At 44.2% G+C, this 20,861-nt stretch overlaps 1 protein-coding gene across 3 annotated transcripts in view; it reads left to right on the top strand.

The window, feature by feature from the left end:
- Window positions 1-454: 454 nt before the first annotated feature.
- Window positions 455-20,861, top strand: part of MELTF (melanotransferrin) — a 78,087-nt gene continuing 57,680 nt past the window's right edge. Inside the window, exons 1-4 of one of the 3 annotated variants that reach the window (XM_073358915.1) lie at window positions 456-737; window positions 1,406-1,631; window positions 11,826-11,980; window positions 18,652-18,751. In XM_073358915.1, the coding sequence (XP_073215016.1) occupies window positions 11,843-11,980; window positions 18,652-18,751 (238 nt within the window). In that variant the 5' untranslated portion in view covers window positions 456-737; window positions 1,406-1,631; window positions 11,826-11,842. Of the gene's footprint in view, window positions 738-1,405; window positions 1,632-11,825; window positions 11,981-18,651; window positions 18,752-20,861 lie in introns of all 3 variants that reach the window. The other 2 variants (XM_073358916.1, XM_073358914.1) reach the window with 2 other exon arrangements.

Raw genomic sequence — 20,861 nt, 5'->3', positions numbered from 1 at the left:
ATGGCAATCTTCGGGTTTGTGCATCACAATGGGGCTTAGACATCTGGATGCCTAGATGGGAGCAGCAGTGCACATGCACAGAAGCAAAAACTTAGGCCTCAAGGGAGGTTAAGTAGCTAGAGCTTTTGGAGGCAGCTTAGTGGGGTTTTTGTGAATCCCAGTGGGACCTGCTTCTGGGATTTAGGCACCTGAAGTGGCAGGTAGGCATAAGTTATTTTGTGAATCATGCCCACTATGCCTGTGATATTGAGTGAAAGGCATAACAGCATCAATGTGCACTTCCTGATCTCCATGTGGAAAAAGCTTGATAGCACCTGCTCAAAACAAAACAAAAAAATTCCTGGACACTTTATTTCACAATCTCACTCTACACCCATAATCGACATGTTATTACCCATTTGACCCAGCAGGTGGTGCTTAAGTCATAATTTGTTTCAGTGTCCCAGGACTCTTGCATTTGTAGTTTGCATTTCCTTTTCAAGACTGAAGTTAATGTAAACGATGCAGTTTTTTCCCTCTCCCTTTAGAATGTGCTGGAGTAACAAAGAGTAATTGTTATGCAGTGTGAGGGACTTGATTTCCAACAGGGAGTGGTCTGAAGAGGAGCAGACTGACCAGAATAAACTATAAAAGCATTGATTGCTGGAATTCTGAAGGCTGGAGACGGAGCAGAGAACACGCAGCTCTCATCATGAACTTCCAGGGCATATTTTGTCATCTCTGTTTCTTTCACACTGGTAAGTGCCTGGTAATCTCGAGGGAAGAGTTCACTGGGCCACTTGGTACGTCTGGGGTTGACTAGTCTGTGAGATGATACAGCACAAAGAGAATTAAAATAATTTCAGAATCACTTTATTTCTGAAGGAAGGAGGGATATGGTGGGAAAACAGGCAGCTGAGTTATGTGCCTTGGATTCCCTCTGTACTTCTCATTGCTACTCAGTGAGTTCAGAAGCGTTAAAAAGCTGCTCGTGAGGAAGAGCAGGAAACATGAGGTGTTGTGTTATGTAAGTGTGTAGAGTGGAATGAATGGATTGTTAAAAAACTGGCTAAAATAGACCCATATTGGTGGAGGGACCGCAAAGACAATGGGAAACCCAACGAGTGAACAACTGATACGTACCCACGGAAATCTCTGCCAGGTGGAATATGTGAATTCAGCATGGTTCTGCAGGTGTTGGACAATGGACTGAAATGTGTCAGGTGGCTGGGATTAGAGTTGGCTTTTGGAAAGAGACAGCAGTTCTCAGGTGGGACTGACAAAGATGGAAAGGGCCAAAAATGGATTCCATGGTAGCTTGGCCAGGTGGAATACTGGCTTGGTCAGAATGGACTATGTCTTAACCTTTATTGCGCTATGCTAATAAATGCCAGTTGACTAATAAATTCTACTCTGTTTTAAAAAGGCTACCTGGTGTCTGCCAATACTTGCTGAGATGTATTGTTCCCTGAAGAGTGAAAAGAGTCTTGGTCAGAGACTATCTCAGTTGGACTTGCTGGGCAGAGCTCATGGGTGTGAAACAGGAGTGCTAGCACCAAGAGGCTCAGTTGCAGAAGTGTTGCAAACCCCTTGACCTACACTTAAGAACAAGTGGGACCCCCTTGGGGATCTGGCACACTTTTCCTCCAAAGGTCTGTTTAAAAGCTGGGGCATAGCATAGATTCTGTGGATCCATGATACCCTAATATCCCCAACCTTTTCTGTTATGTACCATGCTTTGTGTTGCCTTTCCTTCACCCCTGAGGTGATTGCATTTTTTATTATTATTTTTGTCATTGTAGTACCTAGGAGCCCCAGTTGTGGACCAGGGCCACGTTGTGCTAGGTGCTGTACAAACACAGGAAAAAAAATACAGTCCCTGCTCCAGAGAGCTTACAATCTAAGTATAAAACAAGAAACAGCAACAGATGGCTACAAACAGGAGGTAGAGTACAAAGAGACAATATTGTCTAAATAGACAGGACAGATACAGGGTGCAGGAAGGGGTAGAACACACAAACAGAGTGAACATGAGGTAGTGGCAAATGCCATGTTACATCCACAAATTTGTTTTCTTTTTTGAAGGAGTGTGTGGGTTTACTTAGGAGGGAATCAGCTGAAGGGGAGGGTGATGGGAGGGGGAAAATGTGGAGTGAATTTGTGGTAAAGAGATTGGAGGGGAGGGGAGGGGAGAGGGAGAGGTAGGGTTGGAGCAAACAGCCAATGAGCACAGGGCAGAAAAACAGTTTTGCTTGGAATGTTCAGGGGCTCAAAGGTGCATTGACTGTTCTTATGCCTACTGGATGGCTATTTCTCAAGCACTTTGAAATCTTTCAGAAAGAAAGATGCTCCGTTTATGTGTAAAATAATCTTGTTTTAGTCCTCTTTGAGATGGCTCTTGTTGAAAGTCCCACAGAATATCAATGGCCCCAGACATTCCCCTGACACGTGTAAGTTGCAGTATCTTACACCACTACTGCACAAACCTAGTATTGTTTTGTTGCTAAAGGAGTTAATCGGCTGTTTACCTGTCTGTCTAACATAGGGCCCAGGAATGTATTTCAAATAGAAGTTACTAGCCCCCACCACCTCAGAGTTAGTGTACTTCTGTGGAAGACCAGAAAACTGAGTAAACTTGGGTTCAGAGACTAGCTTGCTGTTTTAATGCATGCTTGGCCAGCTGTAGCAGAGGACTCAAACCACAAGTCATCTCTATGTTTCTAGCCCCACCTCAAATAGGTTAACTCCCACTGGCAGACTAAAAGGCATCCTCTGTTACAAGTAGGCACCTGGCCAGATGCTGGGAGAAAAGCTGCAGTTTGGCAAGAGAGAAACTTCAGTTAAGCCCCTGTAAACAGAGTGAGGAAGAAAGAGGTGGATTCATGCTATTTCATTATTTCACTAGGAGCGTGGTGAAGCACTGGAATGCGTTACCTAGGGAGGTGGTGGAATCTCCTTCCTTAGAGGTTTTTAAGGCCTGGCTTGACAAAGCCCTGGCTGGCATGATTTAGTGGGTGCTGGTCCTCCTTTGAGCAGGGGGTTGGACTAGATGACCTCCTGAGGTCTCTTCCAACCCTGATATTCGATGATTCTATGTTTACACATGCTAGAAGAATGTGGAGCTAGGCAGGGGCCTTTTATCTTTCATAGAATCATAGAATCATAGAATATCAGGGTTGGAAGGGACCCCAGAAGGTCATCTAGTCCAACCCCCTGCTCAAAGCAGGACCAATTCCCAGTTAAATAATCCCAGCCAGGGCTTTGTCAAGCCTGACCTTAAAAACCTCTAAGGAAGGAGATTCTACCACCTCCCTAGGTAACGCATTCCAGTGTTTCACCACCCTCTTAGTGAAAAAGTTTTTCCTAATATCCAATCTAAACCTCCCCCACTGCAACTTGAGACCATTACTCCTCGTTCTGTCATCTGCTACCATTGAGAACAGTCTAGAGCCATCCTCTTTGGAACCCCCTTTCAGGTAGTTGAAAGCAGCTATCAAATCCCCCCTCATTCTTCTCTTCTGCAGGCGAAACAATCCCAGCTCCCTCAGCCTCTCCTCATAACTCATGTGTTCCAGTCCCCTAATCATTTTTGTTGCCCTTCGCTGGACTCTCTCCAATTTATCCACATCCTTCTTGAAGTGTGGGGCCCAAAACTGGACACAGTACTCCAGATGAGGCCTCACCAATGTCGAATAGAGGGGAACGATCACGTCCCTCGATCTGCTCGCTATGCCCCTACTTATACATCCCAAAATGCCATTGGCCTTCTTGGCAACAAGGGCACACTGCTGACTCATATCCAGCTTCTCGTCCACTGTCACCCCTAGGTCCTTTTCCGCAGAACTGCTGCCTAACCATTCGGTCCCTAGTCTGTAGCTGTGCATTGGGTTCTTCCGTCCTAAGTGCAGGACCCTGCACTTATCCTTATTGAACCTCATCAGATTCCTTTTGGCCCAATCTTCCAATTGGTCTAGGTCCTTCTGTATCCTATCCCTCCCCTCCAGCGTATCTACCACTCCTCCCAGTTTAGTATCATCCGCAAATTTGCTGAGAGTGCAATCCACACCATCCTCCAGATCATTTATGAAGATATTGAATAAAACCGGCCCCAGGACCGACCCTTGGGGCACTCCACTTGATACCGGCTGCCAACTAGACATGGAGCCATTGATCACTACCCGTTGAGCCCGACAATCTAGCCAGCTTTCTACCCACCTTATAGTGCATTCATCCAGCCCATACTTCCTTAACTTGCTGACAAGAATACTATGGGAGACCGTGTCAAAAGCTTTGCTAAAGTCAAGAAACAATACATCCACTGCTTTCCCTTCATCCACAGAACCAGTAATCTCATCATAAAAGGCGATTAGATTAGTCAGGCATGACCTTCCCTTGGTGAATCCATGCTGGCTGTTCCTGATCACTTTCCTCTCATGCAAGTGCTTCAGGATTGATTCTTTGAGGACCTGCTCCATGATTTTTCCAGGGACTGAGGTGAGGCTGACTGGCATCATCTCACAGATTAATGTAAGAGGTAATCATACACCTTGCCCAATGCACCCTTATCTTCACAGACCCTTGTGTCAGACACAGGGATTGGATATGTGACTGGAGTACTGTCATGGATGGATATAAGCTGTTCAGGAAGACAGGCAGGGCAGAAAAGGTGGGGGAGTAGCACTGTATGTAAGGGAGCAGTATGACTGCTCAGAGCTCCGGTATGAAACTGCAGAAAAACCTGAGTGTCTCTGGATTAAGTTTAGAAGTGTGAGCAACAAGCGTGACGTTGTGGTGCGAGTCTGCTATAGACCACCAGACCAGGAGGATGAGGTGGATGAGGCTTCCTTCCGGCAACTCGCAGAAGTTACTAGATTGCAGGCCCTGGTTCTCATGGGAGACTTCAATCACCCTGATATCTGCTGCTCTGTTTATGTGTAATACAGCGGTGCAAAGACAATCCAGAGAAGTTTTTGGAAAGGGTAGGGGACAATTTCCTGGTGCAAGTGCTGGAGGAACCAACTAGGGTCAGAGCTCTTCTTGACCTGCTGCTCACAAACCGGGAAGAATTAGTAGGGGAACCAAAAGTGGATGGAAACCTGGGAGGCAGTGACCATAAGATGGTCGAGTTCAGGATCCTGACACAAGGAGGAAAGGAAAGAAGCAAAATACGGACCCTGGACTTCAGAAAAGCAGACTTTAACTCCCGCAGAGAACTGATGGGCAAGATCCCCCGGGAGAAAAACATGAGGGGGAAAGGAGTCCAGAAGAGCTGGCTGTATTTTAAAGAATCCTTATTGAGGTTACAGGGGCAAACCATCCCGATGTGTAGAAAGAATAGTAAATATGGCAGGCGGCCAGCTTGGCTTCACAGTGAAATCCTTGCAGATCTTAAACACAAAAAAGAAGCTTACAAGAGGTGGAAGATTGGACAAATGACCAGGGATGAGTATAAAAATATTGCTCGGGGATGCAGGAGTGAAATCAGGAAGGCCAAATCACACCTGGAGTTGCAGCTAGCAAGAGATGTTAAGAGTAACAAGAAGGGTTTCTTCAGGTATGTTGGCAACTACAAGAAAGTCAAGGAAAGTGTGGGCCCCCTGAATGAGGGAGGCAACCTAGTGACAGAGGATGTGGAAAAAGCTAATGTACTCAATGCTTTTTTTGCCTCTGTCTTCACGAACAAGGTCAGCTCCCAGACTACTGCACTGGGCAGCACAGCATGGGGAGGAGATGACCAGCCCTCTGTGGAGAAAGAAGTGATTCGGGACTATTTAGAAAAGCTGGACGAGCACAAGTCCATGGGTGCTAGGTGCGTTGCATCCGAGAGTGCTAAAGGAGTTGGCGGATGTGATTGCAGAGCCATTGGCCATTATCTTTGAAAACTCATGGCGATCCGGGGAAGTCCCGGATGACTGGAAAAAGGCTAATGTAGTGCCCATCTTTAAAAAAGGGAAGAAGGAGGATCCTGGGAACTACAGGCCAGTCAGCCTCACCTCAGTCCTTGGAAAAATCATGGAGCAGGTCCTCAAGGAATCAATTCTGAAGCACTTAGAGGAGAGGAAAGTGATCAGGAACAGTCAGCATGGATTCACCAAGGGCAAGTCGTGCCTGACTAATCTAATTGCCTTCCATGACGAGATAACTGGTTCTGTGGATGAAGGGAAAGCGGTGGACGTGGTGTTCCTTGACTTTAGCAAAGCTTTTGACACTGTCTCCCACAGTATTCTTGTCAGCAAGTTAAAGAAGTATGGGTTGAATGAATGCACTATAAGGTGGGTAGAAAATTGGCTAGATTGTCGGGCTCAACGGGTAGTGATCAATGGCTCCATGTCTAGTTGGCAGCCTGTATCAAGCAGAGTGCCCAAAGGGTCGGTCCTGGGGCCGGTTTTATTCAATATCTTCATTAATGATCTGGAGGATGGTGTGGATTGCGCCCTCAGCAAGTCTGCAGATGACACTAAACTGGGAGGAGTGGTAGATACGCTGGAGGGTAGGGATAGGGTACAGAGGGACCTAGACAAATTGGAGGATTGGGCCAAAAGAAATCTGATGAGGTTCAACAGGGACAAGTGCAGAGTCCTGCACTTAGGACGGAAGAATCCAATGCACCTCTACAGACTAGGGACCGAATGGCTCGGCAGCAGTTCTGCAGAAAAGGACCTAGGGGTTACAGTGGACGAGAAACTGGATGAAAGTCAACAGTGTGCCCTTGTTGCCAAGAAGGCCAATGGCATTTTGGGATGTATAAGTAGGGGCACTGCCAGCAGATTCAGGGACGTGATCGTTCCCCTCTATTCGACATTGGTGAGGCCTCATCTGGAGTACTGTGTCCAGTTTTGAGCCCCACACTACAAGAAGGAAAATTATTATTGTGAACTTGTAAATGGAATAATAAAGAAGACAATATGTATCCCTGAGCATCCATGAACTGCCTGATCACCTAACACAAACCAAACTGTCCCACTACAGGACGCCTTATCTTTTCTACTAAGTCTTCTGTTCATTTCCTCTGAAGCACCTGGCATTGGCCACGGTCAGAAAACAGGCTACTGGTCTAGATGGACCGTTGGTCTGACCCAGTATGGCCATTCTTATGTTCTTAGGGTCTCAGACCTCCTATAGCTTAGTGGCCTAGTGAGAAGCTTGCTTCTCTCTTCAGTAATGCATGTTGGTCTGAAAATTGGTTGAGAAATGTCAAGTTTCTGGGTCTTTTTTTCTAGTGACTTAGAAAAATCACTGGTTTCAGAGTAACAGCCGTTTTAGTCTCTAGTCGCAAAAAGAAAAGGAGTACTTGTGGCACCTTAGAGACTAACCAATTTATTTGAGCATAAGCTTTCGTGAGCTACAGCTCACTTCATCGGATGCATAAACTGGAAAATACAGTGAGGACATTTTTATACACACAGACCATGAGGAAAAAAAAAAGTGAGGATGTTATTATACACACAGACCATGAAAAAATGGGTGTTTATCACTACAAAAGGTTTTCTCTCCCCCCACCCCACTCTCCTGCTGGTACTAGCTTATCTAAAGTGATCACTCTCCTTACCATGTGTATGATAATCAAGGTGGGCCATTTCCAGCACAAATCCAGGGTTTAACAAGAACGTCTGAGGAACGGGGGGGAAGGAATAAACAAGGGGAAACAGGTTACTTTTTATAATAATTCAACCACTCCCAATCTCTATACAAGCCTAAGTTAATTGTATCCAATTTGCAAATTAATTCCAATTCAGCAGTCTCTCGTTGGAGTCCGTTTCTGAAGTTTTTCTGTTGTAATATCGCAACTTCATGTCTGTAATCGCGTGACCCCCACGAACATGACACAGTTCTGTGGTGACCTAGAATCCTATTTTCGACGTCTCCGACTCAAGGAATATTTCCAACACACCTCTGAACAACATACTAATCCACAGAGACCTCCCTACCAACACTACAAAAAGCAGGATTCTAGGTGGACTCTTCCTGAAGGTCGAGACGGCAGACTGGACTTCTACATAGAGTGCTTCCGCCGACGTGCACGGGCTGAAATTGTGGAAAAGCAGCATCACTTGCCCCACAACCTCAGCCGTGCAGAACACAATGCCATCCACAGCCTCAGAAACAACTCTGACATCATAATCAAAAAGGCTGACAAAGAAGGTGCTGTTGTCATCATGAATAGGTCGGAATATGAACAAGAGGCTGCTCGGCAGCTCTCCAACACCACTTTCTACAAACCATTACCCTCTGATCCCACTGAGGGTTACCAAAAGAAACTACAGCATTTCAAGCTCAAGAAACTCCTAGAAAAATCACAAGATCAAATCCGCACAGACACACCCCTAGAACTCCGACCTGGGATATTCTGTCTACTACCCAAGATCGATAAACCTGGAAATCCTGGGCGCCCCATCATCTCAGGCATTGGCATCCTGACAGCAGGATTGTCTGGCTATGTAGACTCCCTCCTCAGGCCCTACGCTACCAGCACTCCCAGCTACCTTCGAGACATCACTGACTTCCTGAGGAAACTACAATCCATCAGTGATCTTCCTGAAAACACGATCCTGGCCACTATGGATGTAGAAGCCCTCTACAGCAACATTCCACACAAAGATGGACTACAAGCCATCAGGAACACTATCCCCGATAATGTCACGGCAAACCTGGAGGCTGAACTTTATGACTTTGTCCTCACCCATAACTATTTAACATTTGGAGACAATGTATACCTTCAGATCAGCGGCACTGCTATGGGTACCCGCATGGCCCCGCAGTATGCCAACATTTTTATGGCTGACTTAGAACAACGCTTCCTCAGCTCTCGTCCCCTAACGCCCCTACTCTACTTGCGCTATATTGATGACATCGTCATCATCTGGACCCATGGAAAAGAAGCCCTTGAGGAATTCCACCATGATTTCAAAAATTTCCATCCACCATCAACCTCAGCCTGGACTAGTCCACACAAGAGATCCGCTTCCTGGACACTACAGTGCTAATAAGCGATGGTCACATAAACACCACCCTATACCGGAAACCTACTGACTGCTATTCCTACCTACATGCCTCCAGCTTTCACCCTGACCACACCACACGATCCATTATCTACAGTCAAGCTCTACGATACAACCGCATTTGCTCCAACCCCTCAGACAGAGACAAATACCTACAAGAACTCTATCAAGCATTCTTACAACTACAATACTTACCTGTGGAAGTGAAGAAACAGATTGATAGAGCCAGAAGAGTTCCCAGAAATCACCTACTGCAGGACAGGCCTAACAAAGAAAATAACAGAACACCACTAGCCGTCACCTTCAGCCCCCAACTAAAATCCCTCCAACGCATTATCAAGGATCTACAACCTATCCTGAAGGATGACCCATCACTCTCACAAATCTTGGGAGACAGGCCAGTCCTTGCCTACAGAGAGCCCCCCTCAACCTGAAGTGAATACTCACCAGCAACCACATACCACACAACAGAACCACTAACCCAGGAACCTATCCTTGCAACAAAGCCCGTTGCTAACTGTGCCCACATATCTATTCAGGGGACACCATCACAGGGCCTAATAACATCAGTCACACTATCAGAGGCTCGTTCACCTGCACATCTACCAATGTGATATATGCCATCATGTGCCAGCAATGCCCTTTTGCCATGTACATTGGTCGAACTGGACAGTCTCTACGTAAAAGAATAAATGGACACAAATCAGATGTGAAGAATTATAACATTCATAAACCAGTCGGAGAACACTTCAATCTCTCTGGTCACGTGATTACAGACATGAAAGTTGCGATATTACAACAGAAAAACTTCAGAAACAGACTCCAACGAGAGACTGCTGAATTGGAATTAATTTGCAAATTGGATACAATTAACTTAGGCTTGAATAGAGACTGGGACTGGTTGAGTCATTATAAAAAGTAACCTATTTCCCCTTGTTTATTCCTCCCTCCCCCCGTTCCTCAAATGTTCTTGTTAAACCCTGGATTTGTGCTGGAAATGGCCCACCTTGATTATCATACACATTGTAAGGAGAGTGATCACTTTAGATAAGCTAGTACCAGCAGGAAAGTGGGTTGGGGGGAGAGAAAACCTTTTGTAGTGATAAACACCCATTTTTTCATGGTCTGTGTATATAATAACATCCTCACTTTTTTTTTCCCTCATGGTCTGTGTGTATAAAAACGTCCTCATTGTATTTTCCAGTTTATGCATCCGATGAAGTGAGCTGTAGCTCACGAAAGCTTATGCTCAAATAAATTGGTTAGTCTCTAAGGTGCCACAAGTACTCCTTTTCTTTTTAGTAAAATCACTGTCATCACTGGTTTTAGACTACTGACATCACTAGAGTTATTCCTGAGTTACAGTGATGTAAGTAACATCAGGCTCTCTGTCTTAGTAACTGGTGCAGTGCAAAGCAAAGTTTATAGGATTAGTGAGGTTGTTAGATTTGCAGCACCCAGAGTTTTTCAAACTGGAAAATTTGTCATAGCCCTGGCCTGTTGAGTGCTGGTGGGATAGTCTCAACAAAGGCAGCAAAGTCTGATACAGACTATAAACCGTACAGCCACTGTGGATGAGTACAAGCTATATTAGGTTTGGAGAGAGGCTAAAAGGGAGGAAGCCTCAAGTAGCAAGCGAATAAGAGCAAATCCTGACCCGGGTCCATAAAAAGTCAAAATTGTAAAAGTGTGTATTGAATTTTCATTTGTGAATAAGGCACATAGGCCAGCTACATGTACAAAACCTGGTTGTAGCTACTGATTAGTTGATATGCTCGTTTGTATGTACAGTTACCCAAGTTACATATGCAAATATCTGTTTACCCAAACAAGTGTTACAGTTTAGCTAGCAGGTACAGTTTAGATAGCCAGATCAGTTTCCTTCATTGGTAACTGAAATCTACCATGTCTGACCTGTTCCCATGTATTTATTTGTATATCTCATTGAGTGACTGGGGAGAGGACCTCTTTCGGTCCAGTATCATGTCGGCAACTTTTCTCTTCTACTCTCTTCCAATTCTTATGCCATGGTCTCTGAGCATCAGGGATTGTTTGTTTGTTTGTTTGCTTGTTTAAGCTGCTAAAGGAACTGGGCTTGACCCAAGCCAGTACATAGTGCTATGCTAGATTGGGACTTCTCTATAGGAGCCATTTGCTGCACAGTGTAATTTTAAACAATTATTCCAGCTCTTAAGGTTGCGGATAAAACCTTCTGAGTGTGCCCCAGATTCATAGTGATTCTACAGACAGATGAATTCAACAGCTCTCAGGTCAAATGCTTCACTCTAAATATTACTACTCTTGCTATGTATGTAGTTTAAATAGATATTTCTTTTCTTCATGATAATAAAAAGTTAGATAAACCCAAGACACCATGTCTTAAGTGACTGGATTTTACTGCTGATAATTTACAATATCTCTAGCAATTTCAGGTTAACAAATCCTAGAAGGTACTCAGAGTAGGACAGTGCTAGCTACATCAAAGCTCAACTTTTTGCCACACAACTAAGGGAACTGTGGAGATTGAATAAATAAAATACAGAGGAATCAAGGTTGTATCATTTTCATAGGTGGTGTGGGTTCTTTGTATGCACTTATTTGCTTTGTCGTGCATGCAGCGCCTATATCAGCATGTGACAATATGAGAGATGGACCCAATCCTGCTCCCATTTACGTCAATGGCAAAACTCTCATTGATTTGAATGAAAACAGGAGTGGGCCCTAAGGCCATAGCTTTGAACAGGCCATGAATTTCTGTGGTCTGGCTCTTCTGTAATCAGTATGCAGGGAGCGCAGTTATAAAGGCAGTGTTTGTTAACAGAGTTTTCCCTTGGTACTTTGTTTCAGCTCTGAGCCTGCAGCATATGAGGTGGTGCACTGTCTCTGAACAAGAACAGGCCAAGTGTAATGACATGAGTGCAGCCTTCACTGATGCCAACATCTTTCCCAACGTATTGTGTGTTAATGGCGGCTCAGCCATTAACTGCATCCATATGATCAAGGTGAGTTTGAAGTCATTACATTAGTGTCGATATAGCTTCTTGCTATGCCTTATAAGGCCACTTCACCTTGCGTGGTCACTTAGAATATGTACTAAGTACTTATGCTACATGATCTGTTCGACCTTGTGTCACGGAGTCTCTGGGCGATGCTCTGGAACTACTCCATACGAAGCCAGTCAGGACTCTGGGGGAGCCTCCTCTCTGTCTCCAGGGCAAGAGGCTTACACAGCTTTGAACTTCCTGGGTTTGACCTTGGAGTATTCAGCATCCCCTTTTCACACTGTGTGCTTCCCACAGTGAGTCCGCACAGGCGGGGTTCCTGGGGAAGCCAGGGGGCCCTGCGCCCCAATTCCGCAGTCAGACGTGACTCTCAGCCAGCCAGTAAAACAGAAGGTTTATTAGACGACAGGAACACGGTCTAAAACAGAGCTTGTAGGTACAGAGAACAGGACCACTCAGTCAGGTCGGTCTTGTGGGGGCAGGGAGGCCAGAGCCCCATCTGGGCCTCCCTCCATTTCCCCAGCCAGCTCCAAACTGAAACTCCCCCACCCCTCCTCTGGCCTTTGTCTCTTTCCCAGGCCAGGAGGTCACCTGATCTCTTTGTTCTCTAACACCTTCAGTTGGCACCTTTGCAGAGGAGGGGCCCAGGCCACCAGTTGCCAGGAGACCAGGTGTCGACCATTCTCTGTGCGGACAGCATCACACTGGCCCTCTAGGGCTCTACAACAATCACACAGCTTATCCCACCACCTGAGGCACCCAGTATTCAGAGAAAACAGTATTCAGAGAAAACATTAAGAACATTCCTACTTTGTCACATCTTGCATTTAGCTGTGACACTTAGGGTACCTTTCCCAGACCTAAAGAAGAGCTCTGTGTAGCTTGAAAGCTTGTCTCTTTCATCAACAGAAGTTGGTCCACTAAAAGCTATTACCTCACCCACCTGGTCTTTCTTTACTGGAAGATAAGCAACAGAGCGAAAACAGTTGTTCCAGTCACTTAAGTTGACTGTTCTACATCGAGTTTCTGATAAAATCAGGCAGAAGAGTATTCTTGTACAGGTGTTTATACTTTTAAAGATCCCCTGCCTTGGGAGTTTGTTTGTTTGTTTGTTTGTTTGTTTGTTTATTTTTGCATTCAGTAGATAAGACTGAGGTTTAAAACAAAAGATGGTCCTGTCTTTTCTGTTCAGACAGAAATTTTGTAACCCAGTCACTGGGGATATGAACAAGAACCTTAAATCTTCCCTTTAAAAGAAAGATCCTCTAATTCAGGCAATTGTATAACACCCTCCTTGGAAGGTAGTTGTGGAGGGGTAGTGAAGGGGCAAGAGCTTAGAACCACAGTATTGGAAATTAGGAAATCTTTAATTCTGGCATAGACTGCCTCTGTGGCTACAGACATGTCACTTAACCTCTCTGCCTCAGCATCCTTATCTGTAAAACAGGGATAATTCTAACTACTTACCACATAAGGTTGCTGTGAAATTTAACTAGAGGGTTGTAATCTTTGTTGCTTCTGTCAGCAGAGCTCATTGTGCACAACATGAGCTTCTTGCATCCCTCCATTCTCCCCCCAAAGCTCTGTGTGTGCCACCTTCCCACCCCGCTCCATTTCAGGGACTTCCTGCAACCTCTCCCGTCTCATTCCTCCAACCCCCCCTCCCCCATGCCAGGAACTCTGTGTGCCCCCCATTTTCCCTCTATGCCACGGGTTCTGTGTGTGTATGTGTCCTTTTTTCTAGAGGGTCACACACTTCATTGCTTTTATAGGCTAAGCTGAATTCCCCCCAATTCCAGGTCCCTGCTTCCCTTTCCTTTTGGGCCCTTGCTTTCCTCTCCATACTGTACGCCCACCCCTGTTTGGGTCCCTGGTTCCACCCATCCCCAACTGAAAGCATTAGAGGGAGGATTTGGGGAGGAAAGTGGGGGTAGGGACAGCAGAGTAGGGAAGAGAAATCAGAGACCCGGAAAGTGAGGCGGGGAAGGGTTGGGGTGGGGTGACTGATTTGGGAAGCAGGGATCTGGAAAGTGGGGGAATGGAAGTGGAGAAGAAGAAGGGACCCAGAGGGAAGGGAAGTTGTGTGGAGTGGGGAAGCAGGGACCTGGAATGGAATGGGGGTCAGGGAGGGAGAAGCAGAAACCTGGAGCCATGGGTGTGTGTAAAGATGAAGCAGAGATCTACAGCTCAGCTTACATAAGCAATGAAAAGGAGTACTTGTGGCACCTTAGAGACTAACCAATTTATTTGAGCATAAGCTTTCATGAGCTACAGCTCACTTCATCAGATGCATACTACATGCCTCCAGCTTTCACCCCGACCACACAACACAATCCTGTGGTATGAAAGCTGGAGGCATGTAGTATGCATCTGATGAAGTGAGCTGTAGCTCATGAAAGCTTATGCTCAAATAAATTGGTTAGTCTCTAAGGTGCCACAAGTACTCCTTTTCTTTTTGCGAATACAGACTAACACGGCTGTTACTCTGAAACCTGTCATAAGCAATGAAGTATATTTCTCCACAGGGTTGGCCTGATTCCTTCCTGCGCAGAGGTGGAAGTGTCCAGGGTGCCATGTAGTACCCTGAGTGAGGAGCTGCTGTTGCTGTGTGGGGAGCTGAGCTTGTCTCTGTCTATCTTTGAGTTTTCAGATTTTCAACAAAAATCAATAGATGTCTGCCTTTTGATGCCTAGAACATTCCATGAAATTTTGGCATTGATTAGCTTTGGTGTTCAGAAGTTATCAGACAGAGAAATGCCATCAAGTTGAGTGTCGTGTCTTGCTTCTCTCGGTCAATTAATAAATATGCGTAAAGCACTAGGAACAGAGAAAGTGCCAGAGTAGAGCTAAGTGTTATTAATACCCTACAGTACATGTATATGCACAAACAGCAAAAAGGCTTGGTAGGCAGCACTAATGGGGGTTAGTCCAGAGGGCTTGGTCATATTGCTCAGCCTCAGTGGAACAGATAATACTTCATTCACATACATTATTTGTGACCTTGGGAGGGAGCAGGTCATTTCTGTGCCCCATCTGCAGAAGAGGGATAATTATACTTCCTTACCACATAGTGAGGCTTAATTAATACATGCTTATAATTTTTTTTGATATCCTGATATGCAAGCTGCTAAATAAATGCAAAATATTAATCCTGAGCTAAATCTTGAAGCCTACTCAAATTTTACTAAAGCCATACTCAAATTCCTGGGGCTGACTAAAATTGAAAGAAGAACCTTGGGATTTGATCTTATAAAAATAGAAGACACTTTACCCAGCAATAAAATGCAGCTGCTTCTGTGATGCAAGGGGAAAAGAATGCAAGATCTAACTCATGTGCTGAATGTAATAACCCAAGTGGATCCCGATCAGCACATGCCCAGGGAAAAATTCTGTCATGCAATTTCTAAGAGATTTTGTTGCAGACGGATAAACACAAACTGCAGTGGTCTAGCAATTCCTTTGCACTTCCAACACAAAGGCTACAACAACCGAGCTGAGAAGGATCATGATATGAGATTGAGAGTATCAGGTTCTGGGTTGGTATGTAGATACCCTCTTCATGACATTCGTTATTTCCACTTATCTGGAGCAACAATAAACCAGAGTAATCGCAGAGCTGTGACATTGTGGTATCTGATAGAGAAAAGATTTAGGAAGCAGACTACCCCAGGTTCATACACTGAGATGTGAAGTTTCCACAAATTAAGCTCAGCAGATCTAATTCTCTTGGGGTGGTATTCACAAGGGAGATTTAGGCATCTAACTGCCATGTGACAGGGTCAGCCATCTCCCAAGCACCCCTTTGGGGCCAGAGATGGCTCTGCAGCACCGTGCCTCAACTTCTCTGGACTCCTTAATAAACTCCACAAGTATGGGCCAGTGCTGGAGATGGGGGTTGGCCCTCCAGCCACGTCACAAACCAACTAAAAAAGTCTCAACAAACAAAAAGGTCTTCCACGTTTCATGGGCTTTTCTTCAGTCTGCCTTCTGGGCCCTGTTCTCATCATCTGTCTGGGCTGCCTTTAAGTCTTTCCCCCTCTCCAGTATAGAGCACTCAGCCCCCATGCTGGTTCCCCTCGAGTACCATTCTCCTGCAGACCCTGGAGGTGACTAAATTAGCTAGTTACCTAAAGTTTGGAAGCTGAGCTGCCTAAATCCTGCATTGCCAGGCAGTTTAGCACCTAATCCATGCCTAAACCCTGGCATGATTCACAATCTGGTAAACATGCTCAGAGCACAACTAAACCTCCTGTTTACTGGATCAACTCAGAAGTTTCCCTCCTGCTTACTGGATCAACTCAGAATCCTGCAGAGAGTTGACACAAATAGATAGCTTTTTGATACAAGGAAACTTAGCACAGTTATGCCTCAGGCGCAGCTCTGTCCTTGAGGCTGGGTTTTTTTTTTTCTTTTTTTTCCTTGTGCTAATGATCTACTAAACATTTGCTCATTGCTGTGCTACATATAGGACTGCATGTGATCTCTGAGCCTGCAGATATACTGAACTCTGCTCTCTGAGGAGGGGAGGGAAGGGCTAGTGTTGTAGGTAAGGGTTGTGGATAGAGGTCTGCTGTTTTATAGTGCCACGTTACCTGGACTTAGTTCCACCAACATGCTTCATACTAAGGGTAAAGTACAACATAATTTCCATCAATAGCCTAAGCTATTTCAAAAGCATTTGCTAAATGCTCCATTCTTTTGTTCCTAACTAATATCCAACTAAAATAGAATCAGCATTGAGAGTGGGCAGATAGATACTGTGATGGGAACTTTACAAATACCGTGGGACAGACAGACAGGGTTTCTCTGAAAACAGTAAACATGATAAAGTAGTGCCCTGCTAATATATTTATCAAAACTCCGATGTGAAATACTTCCATGGATGTTTTTCCCTAGATGTCTCCCACAAAAGTATCACTGACATCAACAATACATAAGGCAGTACTGCAACCAGCATTTATTATGTGGATATAATCTGGGTCAGAAAAGAAATTAGGGCTGATAAAAAGTTTCAGAATACAGCAAATAAAAATATCCTTGGATGAGCTTCCTGGGGGTACAGCATATACATAAACATCTCAGCTGATAATGGCCAAACTGTAGAGTGAATAAAAATGTAGCAACAAGTGCAAGTTGTGGGTTGAGCCCCAGAAATCAGGGCTCTTGAAACGACTGCATATAGGGCACTGATAAAATTTAAGGTGTCTCTGCTCCACCATCAGGCCAAACACAATCTGCCATAACAGAACCTCTTGCTCCTCCTACTTCCTCTTTTACTTCATCTTAGGTCACAAGTACTATAGGCATTAACCAAACTTGCTTGAGATATAAAATAGACTAATCACTGAGGACATTGGCCCTATAACTGTTATCAGACAGAGAATGTATATTCTTAGCTGATTGGTAACATAATTTCCTTGACGTACACAGTGATTAGTCTATCCATTGGTGCTTAGCCCCAGACTAGGGTTTCCAGGTGTCCAATTTTCAACCGAACACCCAGTCAAAAAGGGACCCTCTCCAGCCCGGTGAAAATGTGTGAGTGAGTGAGGGTGGGAGACAGCGAGGGAGGGAGCGGGATGGGGCAAGGGTGTTCGGTTTTGTTCGGTCATTAAGTTGGCAACCCTACCCCAAACCCATAGCAGAAAACCTCCCTCTCTAAAGGAAACATATGTCCTGGTATTTTTCTAGGCAGTGCCGGTTTTTCATATGAAGTCCTAATGGTCCAAGATCATCTTTAGGGCAGATACAACGTCTCAGTTTTTTATTTCATTAGTCAAACTCCAAAGTATTTGTTCAAGAGTATTTCTATACTAAGTAAAATTTGTTGTTTATTAGGAACAAACAGTCTAATGGAACGAATGTTCAGTATGATAAACAGTGTTTGGAGTGAAGAGAAAAATTAAATGAGTGCAGACACTCTGAGCTGTTGTTTTCTTTGAAGTGAATATGAATGGCACTTGTTCCAAGTTTCACGATGAACTCATTCAGATACAAAGTTATGAGGGGAAAAACCCTCCTCGCCAAGAACTATACCCAGGTCTCTGCTGACGTTTTTTTTTGTTTTTTTTTTACATTTTATACCAGCATACTTTTTTTTTTTTTTAAATAAAGCACAGTTGTCTTTGGTATCAGTATTTTTGATCCCTACAAAATGTTGCCACAAAAGTGCTCAGCTCGTTAACTTAAAAATATGGTCCCTTATCCTTATCCCTACCTTCCAGTTTGAGAGGATTACCTAGAGGTGAATGGAAAGCTAAAAGTGGGCCCAACTGATCAAAAATGGTGGGGCCACAAACTCACTCACAAATACTTAGGGGTGGGAGGCACACCGGCAAAATGCAGGGACCTTTCTGAAAATGAGGAGTACACAAACCACGGGGGTCACCACAGTCCTGTGCTATTCAGCAGCAGTAGGAACTGCCTCACCACTGTTTTTAAATTAAAGACCCAAATCTGACTATACAAATTTTTGGTGACACATATTCTCTGTCAGTATATTAATAATCTGATTGCCATAGAAGACTATGAGAGAGAACCCTGGCAGCTAGAGATTAATATCTAGTATGTACATAAAGGGTTTATTGAATTTATGAAGGCTCTGCCCTCAGCTGGTGAAGGGATGTTAATAACTGTGATGAAATATAAATTCTGACTTTGTTTTTACACAGAACAATTTGGCAGATGCAGTGACATTGGATGGTGGCACCATTTATCAAGCTGGAAAGGAACATAATCTGAAACCTGTGGTTGGAGAAGTATATGATCAAGGTACATATACACAAAAGAATTAATAAGGTGTACTGTGTAATCTCTGGGGTGAGGACTGTGTCTTCCTACCTGTTTATGCAGTGCCCAGAATATTTTGGGTGCTACAGCAATGTAATTAATGATAATAAATTAAGGAAGATCACAATATGATGATATCTAAGGGAAAGGAAACCTTGTCCTTTCATCAAAGGAGAAACTGTATTTTTTCCTAAAACAACCCATCACCTCATTTCCTCAAGCCAGAGAGGAACGGAAAATGCCCAGATATAGGATCCAGAGATTCCTGAGAATTGGGTGAAATGTGTGGGGAGGGGGGGCTAGGGTTTTTTTAAGTCATTTTACTTAATACGTTCATCTGCTGGGATCACTTGAGTATATCTCACCTAATCAATTTCCTGCCATTGCAGGGATCTTGTACATTGGTGACACTTTGGTCTGTCCCATTCTATCCATGTGGCACACAGTTTACCTTTCCTGAGGACTGAAATACTTTAGTTTAACTAATGTTTCTGTTCTTAATATAGGGATAGCTGGTTGAAAAATTATGACCTTTGATATACATGAGGTCAGAATAGATTATCTAATTGTCCTTTCTGGACTTAAACACTATAAAATTATAAGAGGCTGAAAAAGAGTCCAACACTTGTTCATTCTGGGAAGCAGTGACTCTGAAAAAGACTTGGGGGTCACACTGAATAATAAGCTGAACCTGAACTCCCAGTGTGATGCTGGGGCCAAAAGGTCTATGTGATGTCTGAACAAGGCAATATAGAGGAGGGGTAGGGAAGTTATATTACTTCTCTATTTGGCACTGATGCCCCCAACTACTAAAAAACTGTGTCCAGGTCTGGTGTAAACTCTTGAAAAAGGATATTGAAAAATTGGAGTGATTCAGAGAAGAGCCATTAGAATGATTATTAGATCGGAACATACCTTGTAATTAGAAACTCCAGGAGCTTAATCTATTTATCTTATCAAAGGGAAAGTTGAGGGGTGATTTGATCACAGTCTACAAGAACCTAAGTGCAAACAGAAATTTATCAATCTAGCGGACAAAGTTATAACAAGTTTCAATGTCTAGAAATTGAAGATAGACAAATTCAGACAAGAAATAAAATGCACATTTTTAACAGGCAGGGCAATTAACCATCTGAACAATACATTAAGGGTTGTACTGGATTGTCCATCACTGGCAATTTTAAAATCAAGATTGGATGCTTTTCTAAAAGACATGCTGTAATTCAACCACAGCTATTGGACATGAAGCAGGAATTAATTCAGGGAAGTCCTATGGCCTACATTATCCAGGCGGTTATAGGAAATGATCACAAGGGACCCTTCTGGTCTTAAAATCTATTAATTTATTTGCCCCCTATTCTCCACACTCCTCCCAGGTACCTGGACGTTGTCAAAGGGCTTTTTACAAATTCCATTAAAAATGTGTCTTTCCTCAAGTCTAGTCTCTCCTATGTCTGGCTCCCCATCCCTACAACATGATTTGTTATATGCGGAGGTGGATTAAGATGTTTTCGGGCCCTGGGCACAAAGAAAATTTGAGCTCCACACAATCAGGGGCACTAGAACTGGAGGGGGAAGAGGGACCATGCCCCCCACTTTTTAACGTGGATGAAGGTGTGGAGTGATGGTAGGAGGGGCTGCACTTTGTGGTGAGGTGATCAGCTCTCCTGCAGTGAAGTGAAGCCCCTGCTAGTGGCGCCAGTCTCTTCCCAGTGGTGGTGAAAGGCTGAGGTGGGTCACAGCCCCGCCCCCTGCCAGGGGTGGCCCTAGACTAGCTGCCAGCAACTGGCGCCCTAGGTGAACCATGCTATCGCACTCCCCCACCTCCAAACTCCAAGGGCAGATCTAGGCTGAGTTTTTCGATAAATTGGGAAACCTTTTTTCCTTTTATTGTTTTTAAGTGTTTTTTGTTTTTTTTTAAACAGAGGCTTAGTTATTTGGTTTGTCCATCCATCCAACCAATGTTTCTGAGATCAGATAAAATAGAGACATGAAATTTTCAAATCAGATTTGTACATAACAGCTAGATGATATTTCAGTCCGATTTCAAATAAAAATGCATTTAAAATGTTAATTATAATTTTTATTATTA

Source organism: Lepidochelys kempii, chromosome 9, assembly GCF_965140265.1.
Source record: "Lepidochelys kempii isolate rLepKem1 chromosome 9, rLepKem1.hap2, whole genome shotgun sequence".
Taxonomy (NCBI): Eukaryota; Metazoa; Chordata; order Testudines; family Cheloniidae; genus Lepidochelys; species Lepidochelys kempii.
Note: the sequence above shows the minus strand (reverse complement) of the source record. Positions and strands in the feature narration are given on the sequence as shown.